General features: G+C 37.0%; 3 protein-coding genes across 4 annotated transcripts; 1 reads left to right on the top strand and 2 right to left on the bottom strand.

Annotated features, from left to right (window-relative positions):
- Positions 1 to 553: 553 nt before the first annotated feature.
- LOC133858420 (D-cysteine desulfhydrase 2, mitochondrial) lies at positions 554 to 5627 on the bottom strand. The gene is made up of 7 exons (XM_062293889.1): positions 5379 to 5627; positions 4557 to 4886; positions 3607 to 3649; positions 3079 to 3426; positions 2485 to 2614; positions 2148 to 2324; positions 554 to 1052 (listed from the first exon to the last, which is right to left on the bottom strand). The coding sequence occupies exons 1-7, from the start codon at positions 5463 to 5465 to the stop codon at positions 809 to 811; spliced, it is 1359 nt and encodes a 452-aa protein (XP_062149873.1). The 5' UTR covers positions 5466 to 5627; the 3' UTR covers positions 554 to 808.
- A 1814-nt stretch (positions 5628 to 7441) lies between these two features.
- On the top strand, positions 7442 to 13309 carry LOC133865642 (uncharacterized). The gene is made up of 15 exons (XM_062302062.1): positions 7442 to 7964; positions 8043 to 8219; positions 8308 to 8432; positions 8522 to 8660; positions 8829 to 8978; positions 9074 to 9127; positions 10369 to 10464; positions 10540 to 10599; positions 10705 to 10779; positions 10863 to 10916; positions 11132 to 11233; positions 11355 to 11972; positions 12160 to 12267; positions 12414 to 12521; positions 12951 to 13309. The coding sequence occupies exons 1-15, from the start codon at positions 7557 to 7559 to the stop codon at positions 13098 to 13100; spliced, it is 2424 nt and encodes an 807-aa protein (XP_062158046.1). The 5' UTR covers positions 7442 to 7556; the 3' UTR covers positions 13101 to 13309.
- Positions 13310 to 14596: 1287 nt separating this feature from the next.
- On the bottom strand, positions 14597 to 22168 carry LOC133865621 (oxysterol-binding protein-related protein 1D). 2 transcript variants are annotated; one of them, XM_062302046.1, is made up of 9 exons: positions 21261 to 21401; positions 20756 to 20940; positions 19521 to 19877; positions 18884 to 18971; positions 17945 to 18414; positions 16866 to 17021; positions 16350 to 16658; positions 15366 to 15710; positions 14597 to 14929 (listed from the first exon to the last, which is right to left on the bottom strand). In XM_062302046.1, the coding sequence occupies exons 3-9, from the start codon at positions 19608 to 19610 to the stop codon at positions 14756 to 14758; spliced, it is 1632 nt and encodes a 543-aa protein (XP_062158030.1). In that variant the 5' UTR covers positions 19611 to 19877; positions 20756 to 20940; positions 21261 to 21401; the 3' UTR covers positions 14597 to 14755. The 2 variants fall into 2 exon arrangements, with proteins under 2 accessions (XP_062158030.1, XP_062158022.1); XM_062302038.1 differs by lacking the exon at positions 20756 to 20940 and having other exon boundaries at positions 21261 to 22168.
- Between the last annotated feature and the right edge of the window lie 934 nt (positions 22169 to 23102).

Here is a 23102-nt window from a genome sequence, read left to right as displayed (position 1 = left end):
TTATATATATATATATATATATATAAACAATTTTGAGCCGGGCTGAGAGTTTAGATCTATGTGGATTTTTTGACAAGCCCAAGCTCGGTCGGCTCAAACATGAACATATTCCAGCATCAACCCGGCTGCCATCAAACTCAATTACTTTTTCCATCAATCTGTTTGTTATGATTCCCAAAGTTAATTTCTCCGCGGTTAACTGGATACTTTCCTTTTATCCTTCAAGTTAACCACGAGCCCATTTTATTCAAAACTAATCCTTCGATATGTATGTAATCTGTGATACCCCAGCTGGTGATTAGATAATAGGAGGATTTTTGGGAAATTTTATTTATTATGAATCAAATCTTTGGGTCAAAGCCTATAATCATGTGGGGATTTATTAATGGGCCTAGTTAAATGAATTTTAGGCCCATTTAGAATTGAAAATTAGTGGCTTGTGTTGTAATTTAGCAAAAAGTTTTAAATTTTCCATTTTATGTAATGCTTGTTATACTATTTTCCGCTGTCAAATCAATACAGAGATAGTTCATATCCTTGGTACTCTTGTCAGTCAAAAAAATAAAAGTATTATCCACGTAAAACACGTCACATAAGTCGATGTGAAACTGATGTAAACATCTAGTGTGAAGAGCAACATTACTCGATACATATACTAATAAATTAACACATCAAAAATAGGAAAACAACATATGAATCAGAGTATATAACAAAAACTGATTTTTTTTTTTTTTTTTTTGTTACACTTTTTCATCACAGACCAAAGGAAATTTTGGGTGGAGAAAACAAAGGTTAAATTAGTAATCTTTTAAATGGAAAGTCCATCTTTGAGCGTATGGAAGTAAGATCTGTACCTCTGTGCTAATCCGAACATGCCCAGTGTGCCCCCAGTGTGGAGCATAACCACATTTACAGCCCCTTTCCCCTCCTTCTCACTAAGGAGTGCTGCCATTTCCCAAGCAGCTAAAGTATACATGGGATCCACCAGAATACCAGTTTGCTGCGCAATTTGTTGGCATGCTTCTACTTCCCCTTTCAATACATTGCCAAATCTGGATAAATAGAGAGAGAGAGAGAGAGAGAGAGAGAGAGAGAGATTTGAGTTTAGTAACCTTAAAAGATGCAAACAAAGAAAAAAAGAGATTTTCTGAAAATACATATTGACATAGATATCAAATGTTTCTGTCATCAGATATAAAAGGCAAATTCGTCAAGCTTTTCAATCTTTGCAGCTTTTAGTTCCCTGAACATCCTCATCCCCTATGTCAAAAGGTTTATATATATATTTTGTTGATTCAATTTCTGTTGAACTGGTGATATTCTCAAGTACACTACCCAAATACACAATCAATTTTTCAATGGTGAAAAGGCAGATTATAGTTAATGACTAAATATTTGTCATTTGAAATAAATATTACAACAGTATTGCAAGATTACAATATTGGCATTGAATGGAACTCCAAGACCAAAAATTATTGCAAGATCCCATCAGATCCCAAATTTCCCCCAGTTTTTCTGCTTAACCTAGCCCTCCTATTGTACCCATATCTCCCTTCCTCCAGTCACATCCAGTATCACTTCTGCTTCAGACTACCTACAGGAGAAGCCTCGATCGTAGATTGAATAAGAAATATGGCATATCCGAATGGTACATGCTTGGCAAAGCCCACACCAACAACTGCTAATATAGCTACTACGGCTATGACTCCTTGCAAATATAACTGAAGTCTAAAAGTCCTATTCCCTCTAACACCTAAAACAAACCAATTTCAGCATGTTAGCCTAGCCTTCTTTATTTAGAAAAAAACTGTATTGATTTTCTGTCTGCTTTTAAGGCTTTCTCTATTTTGTGATTTTAAAAACAAAAAAAAAAAGAGGAACCTTTCATCCTGTATACATTGGTTTCGAGTTTCTGATGAAACGCATAGGAAAGGAAGAAATTTCTTCCTGCCACATGTCTTAATTAGTTTTTGACAGTATAAAATCAATATTCTTAAGATTCCCATTCAAAGTATCTTAGTTGATGGCCTCCTGTGCTTTGCACAAGCACTAGTTCACATAAAAAGCTGAGAGTAGTTAGAATCTATGAAATGTTTGATCGAAATAATACCATTAACAATAAAAGAAGAGAAGGAATGACATATTACTTTCTTGGATGGCAACGTTCTACCCAATTTACTATTCCGTCATGAAGTTCATTTAAGCTGTGATCAACAAGATGAAAACTGAAACACCTCTTGAAACTGGAAATCAGGCGTTTCTCCTGTTGTTTGTAACCATCAACTGTATCAGCCAGCATCACAGCAGTTACCTCCCAAGGGAGCCTGACATGAACCAGCATGAGCAGTCACCAACCAACAATAGTGTACTTCAATAAAGAAACATTCCCATGAGAAAGTAATGCAATCAGTTAAATTATTTATTTCTTCAACTAAAAGAAAATAAAACATGAATTCTAGAGAATCCTGATCCAATGGAACACACCCTAAGCATAGGGCTCCAAGTCCTAAACCAACAGCAGTTGTCCCTGTACCAGCATCTACAACAAATTTCAGTGGCCTCTCTTTTCCAAGTAAATGATTCTGGGATAAGTATTGCACAAGGCGAATGACACCTATGAAAAGGAAACCATTTTTAGTAAAAGCAATCATAGCAATCTGACAATAGTAATGATACAATAGGATGAAGAACTACGCTTTATTCAATCAGAAAATAGACATCAAATCTGATAAACACTTAGTTTAATGTAATCCATAAAAAACCATCAACTGAAAGTCATATTTTCTAATAGATGTTTTTGGCCTTCAATCAAAGTCATTACCACAAAGTAGAGTAACGCTTGTTACAAGATGTCAAGGCAAATTACAAACTGAAAGTAATACATATCTTCAAAAAGATGTGCAGATAAGAAGAATGTGCATGTTATAGCTCGCATCCAAAAATGCTCTCATGCTTACTCACTCGCATCAAATCATTACACAGCCAAGACAAGGAGAAAGAGAAAATTATCCTCAAAAAGGCATGCAAATATGTACAAATGCAAACACACATATGATGCTTTATTATCCACAACTTTACCTAGTATGGCCACAGCATCCCCTGCGCCTTCATTGACAATTACAACCTTTCTTGGACAGTTTTTAGCACTTCTATTAGCATCCATTTGCAGAAAGTTTGAAGCACTAGAAGTTTGAGTTGTAAAAGAAGCTTCCAAAATATCACTGAACAATACAACACAACCACTGTTTCCCGCGACCAAATTAGCATGGCTTTTCAGCATTTCTTCCCTATTGGCATAAATAGATCTTGGAACATAGGTAACATTCCCATATAATGTTGAAATCAGGTTATAGCCGGTCAGAATTTCAGGCTGCTCCCCTCGTAGAAGCAAATGTGACTTAAGTCCTCTCTCGGCACATGAAACAGCTGCAAGTTATGCAAATCACTCATTACAAGCAACCGCTCTTATAGGTTGTTCTACCAAACCTAGTGAAAACCTTTCTGTGCCATAGAAATAATAAATAAATAATAAAAGAAGAAGAAGAAGGGGGAAAAAAAAAAAAAAGACATCCTACTGTAACTGCAGCAAGCAAGAACATTTCCTACCAACAGCTGCTGCATGTGCACTTTGACAACCTCCACAAGTAACCTAGAAAATTTCCCACTTGAATCAGTTGAATGTTATTTGTTCTTGAGCGTTCCTAAAATGAAACAGATTTCATTTGGTATTAAATAGAAACTGTTCATATATGAAAATAAAATGGAAAAAGAAGAAAACACACACACACACACACGCGCAGGCTAAGATCCCTCCTAAGGTTCACCACCCAAGCAAATTTCTATGCCCAAAACTGATGGACTATAATAGACAACCATCCGCCCCAGATGCAGTGGCATATCCATTCGAAGAATATCCAAAAACTCAACAGGATCAAGTGTTAAAATATAAATTAAATGATTCAATTTATCTCTTTCTATCAGCTTAAACTTTTGGGATAAATTGTGATTTAACATAGTATCAGAGCAGAGGTACTAAATTCGAACTATGCCTCCGTCATTCACTTTTTATTTCAATTAAATATTTCACGTGTTGGACCTCACCTATTAAGGGAGAGTTTGAGCCCACAAATGAGGATGAATGTTAGAATATAAATTAAATGATTATATTCATCTCTTCCTATATCAACTTAAGCTTTTGGGATAAGTATATTTAACATCTAGTACCCAATACCATCTCCTCCACAAAGAACTTCGCTGGAACACATCAAACAAACGTTGTCGGGATCTCTATCAACAGATACTAATACCCGACAGGTTATTATTTGGGGTCCCAATCATGCATATAAGCCAATGAAAAAATAATGGTTCACAGCTCCTAAGTGATGCTTTTGGTTATGCATAGGTATAAATACAAGAGGATATAAATTTCAGAAGCCAATAAGACAATCACTAAAATATGGAAATCAAGGAAGGGCCTATATTGCTGTTCAAAGGAAATGTAAATAACACATAATCGCGGTCTTACATTCAAAAGGTATATGGATTTATAATCATACCACGTCAGTGACTGTATGCTCTTCAATGAGAGGAAGCAGTCCATCCAATTTTCTCGCTTTATTACCATTCACCAATGGATGCAACAAATCATCCCTCACAATATAGAAGGATGGGTTTTGCTCATCCTTCGCCATCATGCCATCACCAAACGCTGGTTGAGTATTGTTCAATAGGGATGTGTAACCAAATGGTCCATCTCTACTTCGTACTTGTGGGGAAGAAAGCACTGTTTGGTGAATTTTTGTATCAGGGCTGGGCAATGCCCATCTTCGATCGAGCAATTTAGACACGAATTCTTCACTGCTTGGTCTCACTTTGGGAACACAACTCTGGCAATGAGGGACAAAAAAACCCATTATCAACTATATGTCTAGATCCTGTTGAACACCCACATATTTCATAATATTTAAATCAATAAAAAAGGCAGTGTTGTGGCATAACATGGCTTGAAATAAGAAAGTATTTGAGACCAAAATTAAAGAACTATTAGCACCAAAACCAAAACAATGCCACTTAAAAACTTACATGTTAAACTGCCAGCCAGAACTCATATAGCATCTTATATTGGTTTCCTAATTTCTCTATTTCCAATCAGCAAACTTAGAACACATTCCCATTCATTTACAGAAATTTTCAGGAAAAATTGAAACATCTGATCCTCAAAATTTTCGTGAATTCGCAAAATTTAGTTTTTTTTCAATTTTTGGTTCTTATTCTTTCAAGCAGTCAACCAAAGCACGAACTGGGCTCGCAATACAATAAGATTATTAGAAGAAGACAGTTTCGAAAGCACCCAGCACACGATTTGAGAGAGAGAGAACCTGAGGTCTGTGTAAAAGCTCGGCCGAGTGAAACTCGTTCTTCATGGCCGCAATGGCGCTTCTGCTGGCTGAGCATTGGAGCTTCATATCACAGTCTCTCTAATCGCTTCCTTTCTTCACGTTTTTTATCGTTCCGTGGAAATTGTCGTTTTTAATCTGTAGCTACATGTCGTGTACCTTTTTCCGTCGTGTACCGCCGTTCTTATTTTTACCAATAACTTGGCGATGAAAGAAGCGCGAGTTTCAGCGGCGTATTAAGCACGATGTTGTTGCTCTCTGTTGAAGAAACGCATTTACTACGGCGGTTTTTAAAGGGAATAACGGCACCGTTTGGTTGTGTCGTGAAATTTTTGTTTGAATAGTTATAAGAAGTTATTAATGTGATATAAAGTATAAAAAAAAATTTGAATTATTTTATAGAAAAGTAAAATAAATTTGTTTTGTAGTAGGCTTTTTTATTTATTTATTTATTTGACTAGTAATAAAAAAGATATATGTTATTTGTATAATTCTTACACAACAATGCTGATGTGTCCAACGTTTTTTTTTTTAAAATAAAAATAAAATAAAATGTTAGACACATCAGCATTATTGTGTAAAATTGTTGTGCAGCTAATATATCTCAATAAAAATGATTGATGTGATATAAAAAGTAAAAAATAAAAATAAAAAATAATTGCCAAACAGTACCACAATTATGGAATAAAATCCTCACCATAACACATCGTCTTGTTTAAGGTGGCATGTCTTTTAAAAAAATAAAATAATATGAAATTATGTACAAAAAAGTTGGATATATTAATCTTAAATTATAACCATACAATTGATATTATTTCATTTGAAATTGAGAGAATCATGTCCTAAGATTCCCTACCATTCTACCCCTTTTTAAGAGGAAGAAAAATTGTAAAAGGGCTTTGAGAGGAGTCACTTTTGAATGAGATATGATACATTGTCACTTGACAACTTTTACTTTTACTTTTTATTAAAAAAAAAAAAAGAAGCTTTAAAGCAAATTTAGAAATTACCTTACCACATGGATAAAATAATCAAGAATTGTATCGTAGAGTGATAAAAGAATCATATCCCTATATATTCAAATAAGAGAGCCTTTACTCAAGCACGAGGGTCTATCCAATAGGCTACCGAGTAATACTCGACATACAATTTATCTACAATTATTTTATAACTTGATGGCACGTGTTAAAGTCTACGTTAGTGATTATATTTTCTTCTTTTTAAAAAAAAAAAATAAAAAAAAATAACTCTTTTACATCTTAGGGCTTGTTTAAAAAATATTTTTAGTATATATAAAGTTGTGCGCGAAAATTGATTTATTTAGTAAAACATTTAAAAGGTATTTATTTGACTTTTTTGCTTTAAATATGTCAAAAAAATAACTTTTTTAAAAAAAACTTGAAAATAAAGTTTTTTTCTCAAAAATTCTGTTTGAATACAAAATAATAATTCAACACAATCCCAAACGGTCTCAGAAAAAAGTTGTAAGTTGTAAATGAGTAATGCTACGTGTCATCATTAAAAAATGATGTGATTTTTTAAATCATTATTGAATTTATGATATATCACTATTAGATTTTAATTCAATAATAATTTTGAAAGACATATCATTTTTTTGAGAGATACAAAAATAACATTTAGACATCGTTTGGTTTGCGGAATGAGTATTCAATTGAAAAAATGAATAATTATTACTGAAAATAAAAGAGAGTGAAATAACTAGTTATTTCTACCCTAATTTAGTAATAACACATATATTTTAATTTGAATCAAATTAAAATTACTAAAAAGCTCCATATTATCTATTTTATTTATTTATTTTAAAAAAAAACTAAAATTATTATTTATTATTATTATTATTATTTTTTTAAAAAAAAAAATAAAGTCAAAAATGGTGGAGGCCAGGCCACCCTCAAATGCATGGGGCAATCTGTGACTGGCCGCTACAGTATCACGTAGGTTTATATTTTTTTTAATAAAAAATATAATTTATTCATTTTCGTAAAAAAATAATTATTTCAAGAAAGGATTTCTTCTGCGAACCGAAGGGCAAAGAATCATTTGAATTACTCACGGCCACGGGGGTTTTAGGTTTTTGTAAACAAGTACATAAGGGGTTTAGGGTTTTTGGTTTTACTTAATCCTCACGCACTGACCAAAATGGCGTCTCAGCAGCCCTGGCTGTCTCCGGAGGCGCTCTCGGCCTCGGGCCGGAGCTCCGAAAAGCTGAGCCTCACGGCGCTCCAGAACAAGATGAAGTCCGACCCGGAAGGGTATGAATCGGAGCTAGTCCTGGTCCACAGCCAATTCAAGTCCTCGCTAGAGCTCTTCCGGCAACAAGCGGCGCTCAACTTCACCTCCATCAGCGGCATCGGCAGCGACCCCACCGTGGCCAAAGACCTTGGCGACCGAGCCATGGTATTGGCACACGTCACCCCGTTCTACCCTCAGCACCTCGCCGATTTCCCCAGCCAACTCGCCGATTTCCTGGCCTCCTCCGCCAGATCGCTACCGTCGGGGCTTAGGTGTCACATCGCGCAAGCGCTGATTCTCCTCGCTAACCGGAAGGTAATTTCGCAAATTTGCAAGAATTTGAAGGAAAAAACGGTGTCGTGTTGAATTCGAGACATCTCGTTGTTTTTTCAGATGGTTGAGATCAGAGAAACCCTAGCGTTGTTCATGGAGCTACAGACTCTAGGCGATAGGGTTTTAAGGAACTTGGCGTTCTCTCATGTTGTTCATAGCATTAGGCAAATGAATCAGAAGCATAAAAACGAGGCTAAGAATCGTGCGCTTCAAAATATCTTATTTCCCATGCTACAGGTGTGTAGTACTAGTCGATTTATTTGTTGCTTAATCGTGGGCTGAGCTCCATTAGTCTAAAAATAATAGAATTTGTGTAATTTGATAGCAAGAGGATGAAGCAAAGGCCAAGAGATCGTTCATTACGCTATGTGAGCTTCACCGGAGAAAGGTGTGGTTCGATGATAGAACCGCGAATGCGATTTGTACAGCATGTTTTCATTCTTCATCAAGGTATAAAAGTATTTTTCTTGTTGGTGGCTGTGTGTAATTGGTAATCTTTAGGATGTTTGGGAATCACAGTGTGTGTTTGAATTACTTAGGATAATGATTGCTGCTCTGTCGTTTCTTCTGGATTATGAGAAGATTGAAGATGGTGATGATAGTGATGCTTCAAGCAGTGAAGATGACTCAACTCCTCAAAAGCATCAGGCTGTCATCACTAAAGAGGCTGTTTATAAGGTCAATTGCACATTTTGCTAGGCTTTTCACATAACTACACAGATTACCCCCAATACATTTCATAAGTACAATTTTGTACAATCATTTAGAGTCGCAGATATTTGTAAAATTAAAGACTTGCATAAGGTAAATTACATTGTATTTATATTCTGTATTTATTTATTTCAGGCACACCATCAAGGAACAGCTTCGAGCAAGAAGAAAAAGAAGGCAAAACTGCAGCGTGCAATGCGTACTATGAAAAGGCAGCAACGCCTGTCATCAGAAAAGAGCACATCAAATTATTATTCACCACTTTACCATCTTAAAGATGCGCAGGTTGTTAGGTTTTCTCTTTATCGCCTGATGTCCAGTTACTTCTAATATTCTCTGTGTTGATAGAAGGAAATTTTATATTTCTGATCTGCCTGCAGGGATTCGCTGAGAAGTTGTTCTCTCGCCTCCAAACTTCCAATGAACGGTTTGAGGTGAGAAAAATTATCTGCATTGTTTTCAATAGATGATCTCAAACTTTCTGTTTTTATATATCGTTGTGCATTACCTATCAAAAAAAATATATATCGTTGTGCATTGGATAACCTATGTCAATGAGTTATGTGTTTCTTTTTTTTTTCCTTGCCAGATTTGGTTCTCTCACTCTCTTTGTGAGTATGCATAGTGTTAATTGTTCTTGGCATACCATTATGGTAGAGAATAAGATCATAGAAAATCAGTCACATTTAGATTTGTAAAATATGGGAAAATTAAGATGAACTTTTACGAAAACAGAGAAGACTTGAGTTTAGAGATGTCTTCTGGACAGATCCAGGGAAAGTGTTATATGTTGGAAAGGGAGACGTTACAATGGGGAGACTTAAAGGATTTATTGGGTCAACAATTCAGGAGAATATACAAGCTTTATATATATTATCATCTTTGTTTCAAAATGGTTTTCTATGGCTAAGAAGGATTATTTACGGTGTATTCAGATTTAAGGAAGTGTGTGAACTAGATTAAAATGAAGAACACTTCCCATGTGTGGATATTTAAGTGAAAAAGTGGATGGAAGAGAAGGGGCTAAACTTCCCCCTAGGTCTCCACTTTCTACTCACCAAATTTGTATGAACTGATGGAAGCAAGTGAATCTTTCTTTTTTTTTTAAAAAAAAATATATATATTTATTTTTATTTTATAAAGGTCACTTATTCATCGAAAAAAAAAAGTGAATCTTTTGATATTTTTTCATTACTACCATATATACCCCTAATTATTTTTAAAGAATAGAAACAAGCTGCAGGTTAAAAAATACATCATGTAGGAGGATTCAATCTCTTAGGAAAAGAGAATTATAGTCATTCTCGTCACCTCTATTATTCTCATTTTTCATCTTCCTACCACTGCACTTCTCATTGTTTCTTATCTATCTAAATTGAAAACATAGTATTTGATCCCTCTCTTTTCATAGTTAATTCATAAATCACATTGTGAAGCAGAGTGATTCACGAATTAGTCACTTTGGTCAATAGGACTGCTGTCAGTAAAGTTTTTTGAACACTGACTAGACACTGAGACCAAATACTGACTACTATCCAAAACATGATAGAGTAAAATACTGAGTTACTTTATGTAACGAGGACAAATCCTTTCTTAATTTTTCTATTTAGTCGTTTATTTTTAGTTAAACTAATTTGGTTGTGAAACTGAATTATTCATTTCTTTTGTGTGCAAGGTTAAGATGATGATGATGAAAGTAATAGCTCGAACAATTGGGCTTCACCGCTTGATTCTGTTAAAGTTCTATCCTTTCCTTGAGAAATATGTTCAGGTATGTTCTCTGACTAATGCATTTAAGTTTTTATCACTTTTATACTTGAGGTGGTAACTATATTTGTAATTGCAGCCCCATCAACGTGATGTTACAAATTCACTTGCAGCAGCAGTTCAGGCCTGCCATGATATGGTATAGTAGGCTCTTCCATTTGCTTGACTTTCAAAAAAGAGGGAAAAAAATTCTCTTCTATTAAACTTTCAAGAATTCCTCTATTGATTTAGTTGTTGTAAGCAGGTCCCACCTGATGCAGTTGAATCTCTATTCAAACAGATAGTAAATCAGTTTGTACATGATCGTTCACGCACAGAGGTGTTCCTTCACGGCTGCCTTATATTATATTTTTCTTTTCGGCTACTTATGGATATTTCTCTAAGTCCAGTTGCTTTTGCCAGGCCATTGCTGTTGGACTAAATGTAATAAGGGAGATATGTATACGAATTCCATTGGTAACTATCTATGAATGTCGGTTTCTTTTTGATCTTTCTATCTGATATTATCAGAATGTTTCAATTAAAGTTGTCTAGTATCTTTCTGTAAATATTAGTTGGTCTTAGTTCATTCTTCATGCTGCATCTCTTTTTTATGGCTTTGATATATTGCCTTTTTATAAGTCTGTCTTTGAGTGCTGTTAATGTTATGTTTTTTTGTTCCTGGCAACTAGTTGATGACAGAAGATTTGCTGCAAGATCTTGTATTATACAAGAAATCACATGAGAAGGCAGTGTCAGTGGCAGCTCGTTCATTGATTACTTTGTTTAGAGAGGTATCATAACTACTTCTTGCTGTTTTCTCTCTCTCACTATTTGTCTGCTTCTGCGCGTGCGCGTGCACGCATGCTTGCCCGTAACCAATCTAGGAATAATTACTAATTTGTTTACGTGCAGGTTTGCCCATCATTGCTAGTTAAGAAGGATCGTGGGCGCCCTACTGACCCAAAGGCAAGGCCAAAAGCATATGGAGAAGTTGATGTGGTCAGCAATGTTCCTGATGTTGAGTTATTACAAGCTGATGACAATAACGAGGGGGATGTTAGTGATACTGTTGGGTCAACATTCAGTGACTCTGAAGATGATAATGAGAATTATGAGATTTCTGCTGCCAGCAATAATGAAGAAAATCAACTACACAGTGATGTTACTGGAAGTGAAGACGATGATGACAGTGATGCCAGTGGTAACGATGATGGTGAGGAGGAGGAGGAGCAGGAGGAGGAGGAGGAGGAAGACGAAGAGAAGGGCATGGAAGCAGCAGAGGCCGCTGAGCATGAACCTAACAGTTCAGATAAAACTTATGATGCTGACGCCAGGGTTAGTGAAACTGGAGTTAAAGAATCTAAAGGAAAGAAGAGGAAGGCATCTGATTTTGATGGAAAATTGCTTGCTGCTGATGCAAGCCTTCAGGCTCTAAAGAGATTGGCAGGAGTGACAATGGGGCGTACCTCATCAGACTCAACTGATGGAATTCTTTCTAATGAGGACTTCCAAAGGATCAAGGAATTAAAGGTATCATAATTTGTACCAGGCCTAAGTCGATTAAAAATGAAAAATTTAATACTAATTTGTAACATTGTGCCATTAAAAGCATTAATAAGGCAATTTTTCTAATCCTTTGTGAATTTTTGATACTTGTTGCATGTCATAATATCATATGTTGATCGTTGGTTGCTTCTTTGGTTAATTTTTTTTTTAGGCAAAGAGGGATGCAAAAACTGCTTTGGCTCAGCATGGGTTATTAAGAAAGAGTGTTCCAAGTTCTGATCGACTGAGTGTTAAGCGAGTGGATCCTGCCATGCTTGAAGTAAGCTTTCTATTTCTTTACTGGCCTTGGTTACCTTTAGCTTGTTCTTGATGAAGAGAATGAATCCTTTCAAGGATCAAAGGGGGGTGGGGGGGGGGGGGGGGGGGGGGAAGATATATATTGATCTTTTTGCATACATTCTGTAGGTTCATGTACGCAAAAAGATGAGCAAGGAGGAAAGATTAGCGTTAGTGAAGGAGGGAAGGGAGGACAGAGGGAAGTACCAGGCTCGAGCTGCTGTAAAACAGAAAAAGGTAATTCATTTTGTTTTTTTAAATTTTTGTTGTTGGGGTCATTTGGATGCTTGCATTCTAGATCCTGGTGTTGGACTGGCAATCAATTCATTAATTTTCTTCAGAAGTTTGGCTTGAATTTGATAATTTCCCGACAGCATGATGTCACTTCAGAATCCAAAATAAGGGTTGAGGGGAGGATCTGGAAATGAGGGATTCAGACGCTCCTCTCTCTCTCTCTCTTGCTGTTCTTTCTTGATTGTCAATAATGATGGATGCTTCAACTACTTGTGGATAATTAAAAATTTGCTAAAAAGCTTTTAACATGCCGTACTTTTGCATTGTTATGACTGCTACTGCTCATATTATGAGAATTATTAGACTAAAATGACATCATGTAGATACATACTTTGTTTGAATATTGTTTACACTAATATTGTCATTGGACAGACGGGTGGTCTGAGCAATAGGCAGAAGGAGCGGAAGAAGGCTATGCCTATGGCTGCAAAGAAAGCCAAGGTAGCAAGATCTCAACTAGAGAAGAAGAAAAAACAGCAGCGTTCTGGCAAACAGTTCCGGGGCAGGAAATCATGGAAATGACCACGAACAAATATTACTTTCCTATACCATATCATATTTGCAGTATTTTTTTAATTTTTTTTTTAGCCGGATTTTTAAATTAAAATGTGATCCCTTAGGATTTGTAGTTTCTAATTTGCTCATGCATATTTAATTAATTGAGTTTCTTGGACTGGGGCCTGTAATAGGATTAGACTTAGAAACAAATGGACGTGTTCAATTGTTCATTACCAGGTGGAGTTACTGAATTCTTTGTTTATCTTTTCGGTGTCTCGGTACGACAGATTTTTAAGAATGAGATACGTATTATTTTGATGGTTATTGAAATCTGCAAAAAGGAAGTTATAATGGCAATATAGTGGTGGTGTTTATCTTTAGCTGCTTTTATTTTGTCCTTTTGTTTGTGGTTTTGGAGGTCAGATTTACATCCGTTCATCTACGCGCCTCTCCACCGCCTTTTCCGATCTGCTCTCTTCAATCCCATGGTTACGATCCTAGCACGTGTACCCCACGCCATCGCTATCAAGAGTCTTTTACAGTAGATTCATAATATCCTGACCCTTCCAAAGAGCCCTTTTGGTCATTCAAAATTTTCAGATTCGGATCTAAACCTTACTAAAAATCTATTCTTGTTGGGCTTCTGCCTCACCGCTCTAGGAGGTCCCTCAGCCTTCCGCCAATGAGATCTCCCTTCAGGGCAGTGGGAGGCTAGGTGTCAAGATTGGATTTTTCCTTCTAGTTTTTTTGTATTTGGATTTTGTTTTTTTATGCTTTTTGTTGCAGTATTGTTTGTAGCTTCTAGTTCGGTTTCGTCTGATGTACTTAATATATAATAATAATAATAATAATAATAAATAAAAATAGCCCCACTAACATTAGTAAAACTTATCCTCCCCTTTTTTTATTTTAAACTTCAGTCTGAACTGAACTTCATAACAATCGAACATGCTGACAACACAATCAAAATTGAATGTAGCACCAAAAAAAATTAAGTTGAAACAGTATATACATATATCAGTTGTGTTATGAACTCAAAAATAAGCATTTCTCTTTTAGAGCAATGTTTACTTCACACCATAATCACATTATGCAGACGTGACATTGGCTAATAGCCCTTAGATTTTTTATTTTATTATCTATATATATATAAACTGATCCAATGATTACTAAACGTTAGCATAATGTAATTATGGCGTGAAGTATAGTATTTCTCTTTCTATTATCTTGTGAGTGTGACTAGTAAGCAGGCCAATAGGCTAATGAGTAATGCTCGACTTCATTCTCATTTTATCATACTCACTTCACACCGTTGAGGTGTGATGAGCTGAATGAAGTAAAAAAAATTTGTTTTTTTTAAGTGATCATTCAACACATGCCACATCAGCCACCGGTATGAATTAGGTGTAATGAAATTAGTGTGAAGAATATATTATTAGTGAGCTCTGTACGAATTCCTCTAAAAACCCAAAGCTTAGAAGGAAAAGAATGCACCATGATAAATACAGTCAAGCACACGATTGATGGAACTAATTAGATCACAAAAGCCTTCAAAATTTAGATTAAAACTTTTTAGGAGCTTCTTTATAACTTGAGAGTAGCTACAGCTAAACTCAAACCCAGTAGAGGGAAACAAGGAAACCAAAATAATTTAGAGCAAGATGGACCAAATGGACACCTTACTCTTCTCCTGAGCAGGAAGGGAAATCGCTACTTTGGCCAAATATATCAGGAATTCCATCCCAGTTCCTCTTATCTCTTGCCTCCCAGTATCCACCCATATAACGGTAACAACCATCCTCATCCTTCTGAAACCATCTTGGCTGCCACCCTCTCTCCTGCAACTTCCTTGCCTGCATTACAAAATAAACAGCAGCCGCTCAATGAAGGAGACCTAATGTTAAATAAATTGCACTTATCAGCACACACTTAAGAACTTCATTCTCTGATAATTAAGGCTCCAGAAAGTACTGGTGTTCTACCTAAATGCAGTCAAAAAGTGAAGACCCAAAGCCCACGCTTTGGGTTGATATAACTATATTTCTTACATTTTTTAGGCCACTGCAGAAATATTTCAAGTTCACTCCAGCAGCCAATTGTTATGAAAATGGTCGGCTTAAGCATTTTGAAGAATATCTGTTAGTGGTGAAAGACTGGAAAAGCAATCCACAACTAGTGAACACAATACCCTGACCTGAGTCTAAATGACATAAAGTACTCAGCTTATCCCCAATTCCGATTAGACTCTAAAGCAAGGACACGTACAGCAGGGGATGTAAAGGTGAATACCTGTCTCTGTAACTGCTCAAGCCTTAGCTTCTCTGCATTTCCTAATTCATACTCTCCATTCTCTAGATGTCTTTGATCCGGCCTCAGCCTCGAGTCAGTTGGAGGCAATTTCTCCAATAAGCCAGTTGTCAGTTCATTTAAGGATATTGCAAAAGGAGAGAGATTGTATCTTGTCTTGGTAACAAATTTATCTCTTTCCCACAGCAGAACAGCTTCTGTCATTGGATCATAACCCCTAGGCTTTGTAGTTGGATCTCCCAGCACATAGTACATAGCCTCATCCCACTTCCCGACCAACATAGCTACCTTCTCTCCAGTTCTATTGTCTTGCACAAATCCATGGACCTGAAATTTTATAAAATCCTTACCAGTAAGCGGAGAAGTTGGAAAAATGGTCTCTACACCACTCATTTATGGAATTGTCAATTTTAGCTTTCACATTAAAGGCTCTGAAATTTTTTCAGAAAGGTTCACACATAAAGTACAGTTTTCTGAATGACAACCGAGCCTTCTCTTTCCAGTAAGGGGAGAGGGGTGTGGAAGGGAAGCAGCAAACTTCCCATCATGTTATGAAGATGAAAATATATATTTTATTTCTTCCTTCTGTAATTTATAAAGTTCCATTTGACTTGCATATAATATACTTAATGGATGAGAGCCAAAGAGGTAATAATCACCAATCTCCTCTATTTCCCTTCTATGTTGTACATAGAAGTGGAACTCTCATCAAAAAGCAAAGAACTCTGGAAGGAACAAAACCAAAGAGCAGTGAGGGAAAAAAAGGAAAACTTTTGTTAAGTAGTACTGCTTCTTAGGTCATTTAGCAGCTTTCAATAGTATAACTGTTCCGAAATGCTTGAAAAAAATATTTCTTATAGAAATTAATCCTTTTTCCAATGAATCTATCAAACAGAAAGTGTGAAGACTGGAGAGTGCCCGATATTGTGTCTTTTATCCTTTTTCCTTCACAAATACAAAACTTACCTGATGTGGATTTCGGTCTATGATAGACTGCTCCTTGAACTTGAGCTTGCAGGAGTAATTTCCACTGCCCTTAATGCGCATTGTGCCATAATGGTCACAATAGATTTTACCTAATATGATATTATAAATAGAAGTGGTAACCTTGCTCCACTGAAACATCTCGCCATCCTCAAACTGCAGAGTAAGGACACCTACAGGATCAAGCTGAATAGAACGGCCCCAAAACTTGCCTTTGAGATTGGAATCCGCCCAGAATTTCCATCCTCTTCCTTCACAGTGACAAGCAACAATCATTGGATGGTGACTCACCTGAGAGGAAGCATCTTGTTAGACAAGAATTAGTGGTTTACAAACCATTTGAGCATTCACTGCAAAACTCAAAATTCAATGAGTTGGAACAATGATGCAAGGAAGACAACTTCACAGTCATATTTCCTGTGTTTCCAAGGTAAATAAAGTTATTAAAGGTCAAAACTTTGAAGAAAAATGTGTTTAACTAGAAGAGTGAAGCATTACTTTTTCAGAGAAAAAACGAAGTCCTTTATCTGGATAATCAGCCTCATATGTCTCCCCAAGCAGAGGATTGAAGGGTTTGCACTGCCGTCCTTCTGTTGACGCATAACCAGATACAGCAAAGGCTGCAATGTTTAAAATTCTCATCAAGTCATTCCCCTGCACCACAAAAGTCCCCACTTTTAAGTCATAAGTCTCACACATATAATTAACCCAATTATAAGATTGGAAATACAAGAACCATTATAAATTATTTTGTAACCACTCAAGAAGAAATCCAGAAGAAGAAAATTATAAAATAAGAACAGATGCATGAAGAAGAAGAAGAAAATTTTTTCTCGCTGCTTCAGCTTGCAAATAAATCTCAACTCCTCCATTTTTTTTAACTCCTTTTTTTTTTTCTTTTTTTTATTCAAATATTCCTCATTAAACCAAACTGTCTTGAAAAATCTATAACCAAAACACTCTTTGGGGGAGGGGGGAAGAAAAACCAAATCGAACTAGTGCTTAAGTTGGCAAGGGGAGAGAGAGAGTGTGTCACCCTCAGAGAAAACACCCTTCTGTGTCAAAATTCAAACTGTCAACTACATTTTCACAATCGCTGGTCCCTTTACTCACTTGACTGTTAAAAGTATTCTCTATATCTTCACTTATAAATTACATAAAGCTAGTTCCAATAATCAATAACAAAAGAAGCAAAAGTAGGTATCTACACCTACCATTGACCATCTAGAACAAAAACTTGTCCACTAGATGAACTGTAAGTATGACCAACCCCAGGAAGAAATAGAAAATATGTTAAGCCTAACTGGCCCAATCAGGAAGGGTGAGTGGATGAAGCTACACCCCCCCCCCCCCCCCCCCCCTAACCCACAAACACCCACCCCATCTTCTCTCTTCTCTCTTCATCTACAAAAAGTTCATACCAAAAATTTTGTCGTGGGCAAACTCTACACAAGATTCCTAAGCATTAAATGAATAAAACTAAGGCCAGCATCTCAACTACCTGGAATGTAAATGTAACTAGGACATCATGCTTTAAATCTGCTTTGCGACAAAAGAAAGCACAGCTGAGACCTGACCTGCTTTCCCCATTCCAGTGCTCGATCAACCAAGTATGAATACTCCAGATCTTCAAAGCACTTTTGCAATGAAGACAGTGGTTCATTAAAATAAACAGGAAGACAAACTCCAGAGAGATCCTTTCCAATATTATCCTTGATAATTGACCACAAGCCTACGGGCTTCTCTTTCTCCTTTGGTTCTGGCAAATTATCCCTTCTTTTGACGTATGGATATTGAACTACCCTGATCTCCTTCTCAATTCCATGCAAATGATCAGAAAAGAAGGAATCTCTATCATATATATAAGCATTTCCCAGAGTTTCCCTACTCCTATATGAAGCACTTCTTAAAGCATCTGAAGACAAAAAATCATTTGTATCGAAGTATGTTCTGTCATCTTCATCTGTTTCAACATCTGCTCCATCTTGACTCTCATTATCTGCACAAGAGTCCGTAGCACTGCCCTCTGACATGACAGAATAGAAATCTGTAAAATGAAGATAAGAAAATGAGAAGATTATAAAACTGGAGGGGGCAGGTAACGTTTTGAGCTATCTCACTGAGTTCCTTGTGGTAGAAAAAGTAATATGGAAGACTGGTTTGACGGCCTAGGATTAAACCAAAGAATCCCTAGCCAGAAAAGAAAAATTAATGCTGGGATTGAAGCAAAGGCTGGTTTCAGTTCAATAAGTTATGTAAAGTGTCTATGAGGAATTACATCTAAGATATAACAGCATCTTTGGTTAATTAAGAGTCCTTCAAATGCAGAATTCTGTACAGGATCAGAAACTTGTTCTTCATGTAATACCTGTTTTTTTTTTTTTTTTTGACAAGAGAAATATACTACCCGGAATTTTCATATAGTCATCTTAATGAACTTTTTGTATACTAAGTCAGTCCAGGTTTAAGAAATATGAATTTAACAAAACACTATTAACATAGAAAGCATAACTAACCACTAAATCTTCCATTCCCTTGTCCACAACATGACTCGCGTTCTTTTGTTTCATCCACCACAGTAGTTTCCAGCTCTATTTTCTCCGTCTGCAAAACAAATTTAGAAGGAAAAATTATTCGTCAAACTAGGAAGTTTTCCATCAAAAATATTTATACAATAGTAAAACAAAAACGTATCAACTGAAAAAAGGAAACTGTGCTGGCAGGGGCCATGCAAGAATTTTGATCTTAAGGGTGGCCCCAAAAAGAAGGATGTTTCTCTACCCTTTTATATAGCCCTACCATTTCATAAGACATTCATCAACAGATGCACAAATATTTGATAGCCAAGATATAAGAACTTGCATTAAAAAGCCACTAGGAAATAAAACAGAAAGCTAATAATAAGCGTAAGGATAAGGTCCCTGTGGTTTTGAAGCTGGTGCATCAACTATCTTATATTACATCAGACACCAAAACCTGCTTTAGCCATAGAAGTTACCATTAAACACAGAACATACAACATCTTAAGCCAAAAATAAGATAGAATACCACAACAAAGTTTAAAAACTAAACAGGAGCTATCCAGCTTAATTCTCACAAAACCATCCATACAATTTAATGATCTTTAGCAGGGTCATGAAACAAGGCAAGTACCTCCAATTGTCTCAGCGTGTCTAACAACTTAACATGTTTATGTTGAAGAGCCTTCAACCGGTTTTGCAACTCAGAGACTTCTAAGAGCATGATTGATTCGCAATCTTTGACAACTGCCTCACCAATGCCTTCCTGCAATAATCGTAACCGGAGCTTCTCTGTTGAAACAACTACATCTTCGGCAGGTGCGAATTCATTGCAAGTCAAAACTCTAGGGAATAGATCCTTAGCAGCCAGGAGTGCCTCAATCCACGCAGATCTGTCCTCCCTAGATACACAGCGCAAGTGAAGAGTTTTTGTTCCAGTGAATATTGAAAGCCTTTTATCATCAGATTTGCTTGCACGAACTGAAGAAACCTGTAAGGCAGAGATACAGAAATTTCAGCAACCACTAAAACAAAGGAAACTATGTAAGATAGAGGTCATAAGCACTAAGTTTACATAATCACACACCCAAAAAAAAAAAAAAAGAGAAAAAATGAAAAAGTAGTTGTGCCATGAGGATAAGTCAACTATTCACAACAAATTGTAGGTGCAACAACTGCATAGCAGCATGAGTGGGGACAGAAAGGAAAAAAAATAACTATCCTTTGATTATTGGAGAGTGTTTGTAGGTTTGCAGGAGCTTCTTTATGATTATCAAGTATGAGGTTATGCGACAGTGATTTAAATAGAGCAAGAACCATTTGGAGATGTGGGTGAAAACATCCAACTTTAATTATGAACTGCATATTGGGTGACTACGCGGATAAGAGTCTACTTTCCTTCGGTCCAATGACCTCTTACTCAAATGAGAACAACACAAATGAATTTGGATTCATGAATATAGAGCTGGTCTTCAGGGGCCTTGGGAATGACAACAACATAATCAACCAAACTTGCATAGATCCCGTTTACTTCATCAAGGGCATAACTGAAGTTACCAAAAGCATCTTACAAATCAATTAATGGAATTAGAAAATATACGAGTGATGGATCTTGTAAGAAGGTATAGCTCCTCTCTCTGTATACCGCATTTCAGACATGCATACAAGATAGAACTAGAGTTCGCAGAAGCTAGCATGCATGTATAAGCTGTTAAAGTGGTAATATGAATCGTCATGAAATTTTCCCTACATTTAGTTTCTCTATTCGAATTGGACATATTTAGAAATGCATCTCAATTTCAAGACCAAAAGTTGAATATAGAAAAAGAAAAGTTAGTCTATGTATCTATATGCATGATGCGGACGTACTTGTTGTCACTAAAGTAGGCTATCTTCAGTTTGGGATTCCCTTGTCATAAAAAGATTGTTCTTTCTCCACACAACTGTTCTCTCTCTTCTCCTGCAAAGAGTCGTTCCCAAATTTACTTGGTTCCTTTTCAGTGTTCTACTACTTGCTTGACTACTTCTGGAAATAAGCCCCCTTTGCGTAGTCTCTACAAATTGCCGGCACAGTGAGTCAATTAAACAAACCGGTCTAACCAGACCCTTTCAAACAATTTTTAAAAAAAAATAAAAATAAAAAATAAACAGAAGAAATTTTTTTATTCAAATACGTTTCCTAGTCCTCCACTCTATCACACAAACAGATTAAGATCATCACTAACTATAGTAAAACTAAACCTTCGCATTTAAGTTAAACTAACAAATTAACCAAACAAATCAAACAACACATAACCAATCAAATCGCAACGCGTATTGCATTGGATCAAGCTAAAGGATAAACAAAAATAAATAAATAAATAAATAAAAACACCTTCAAATGCACTTCGCCAAAAGGCTTGCACTCCCTGGCCGACCCGCCGAGCCGGTTGCTACTCCAATTAGCCTTCCGCATATACCTCATCGAGTCCTCGCCGATCACCTTCACGCCCATCTCTCTCGCCGGGCTGATCAGAATCTTGTCCGGCCCGTGAACCTTGTAGTACGAGAGCACGCCGTCCTCGAGCACGAACCACCTCGACCTCCATCCCTTCCCATAGTTCACCCACTTGTACAGAATCCCCGCCACTCCGCCACTCACGCCGCCGTACGCCTTCGAATCCCTCGCCTCGGCGACCGCATCCTCGGCGTCGTGTTTCACCACCGCCGAAACCCTGTCCGAATCGATACCCGCCGACGACACCTGAGCCGAGAGGCTTGGTCTCGTGTAGCTCACGGTTCTCACCGGCGCGTCGAGCCCTATCTGGCACTGACCCGGGGATTTCGCCCCGACCGGATTAGCCCGGTCCCGATCGATCGAAACAGGAGCAATGCAGCACAGCGGATTCATCTCAATCGCTCAAAAACCATCCAAACAAACAAACAAAAATCCACTGCACACCATCATCAACCACACTGATCAGTGCCAACACCGGGTCCTACGAACAAGGAGCTCCAACTTGAGCCGGTTCAGGCAACGTCGCCGGACCCGATCGCAGCACTGTGAAACTAAAAGTTTGGGCAATGACATAGAGAGAGCAAGAGTGGAAGGCAGTTAAAGGCTGATTATAAAGAAAAGTTGGCGTAGGGACAGAGAGATCCATTTAAGGCAGTGGTCAGAAAATTCAGTAGTGGCAGAGAGCACTGCGTGGGCTCAAATCGTAGGGGCATTTTAGTTAATTTGATTAGATTGATTGTAGATTAAAGCGAGTATTATAAATGCATGGGTCTGGTGGTGCGCTTTGGTTTTTGTATTTGTACAGAGCAAGGAACGGGAGGGAGACAGCTACCGTGCGCATTTGTGTTTGGGTGGGGATGCGTTTGTCCGTTGGGTGAGGGGAAACTTCTTTTTCTTTGGGCCAGGCCCATGGAAGTCTGTTCGGAATGACGATGTTGACCTTTCCGTGGCCATGATTGCCGTGCTGTTTGCCTTGAGGGTGGTTTGGGAAATTTGGGGGGATGATAGCGATTGCTGAACAAGGGAAGGGAGCTGGACTGGAGAGTGATGGTAGAGTGGGCGGAGGAGGTTCAGAGGAAAACTGGACGTTCGGCGCTTGGCATTGCCTGCGGACTCTTTCTTTATACATAATTCATGAATACAATACCAATAATTTGCTAAAATATGAATAATTCATGAAAATTATTCGGAAAGCTAAAAACTAAATATAATTTTCCCATTAAATAAATGTGAATTAAAAATTATATATAATCTTATGATAACCTCTATCGAGAATCAAGATTGTCTCTTAACACGAACGTATTTGAGAGATATACTTTTCAATTGGAAGGTCTTGGTTTAATCCTCTCAACAATATTTCGTGATTAGGTGAACACTTATATTAGAGATTGGGGATACCATTTACAATAGCCTTTTTTCGTGTCTTACAAGGCTCATTCAAGCTCCGTAAATACATTATTCATCGGATATAGGAAGGTTCACCTGTCCTTAAGTTGGATTGTACCCTAAAGGTCAATCCTCCCTCGAAGGAGTCACCAATCGATGAAAGAAAAGATATACTCCATTTACAATTTTGCCTATTGTTATATTATAAATTAAACAACGTAAAGAGTATATGTCGCTTTTCATATTGGTCCATTACATTTTGCCGTTGTCATATCAAGCCCACCTACCATATTGATGGCAATCTTATAAATATAGGTAATGATCCCTACTACC

The sequence above is a fragment of the Alnus glutinosa genome, chromosome 1 (assembly GCF_958979055.1).
Source record: "Alnus glutinosa chromosome 1, dhAlnGlut1.1, whole genome shotgun sequence".
NCBI lineage: Eukaryota > Viridiplantae > Streptophyta > Magnoliopsida > Fagales > Betulaceae > Alnus > Alnus glutinosa.
Note: the sequence above shows the minus strand (reverse complement) of the source record. Positions and strands in the feature narration are given on the sequence as shown.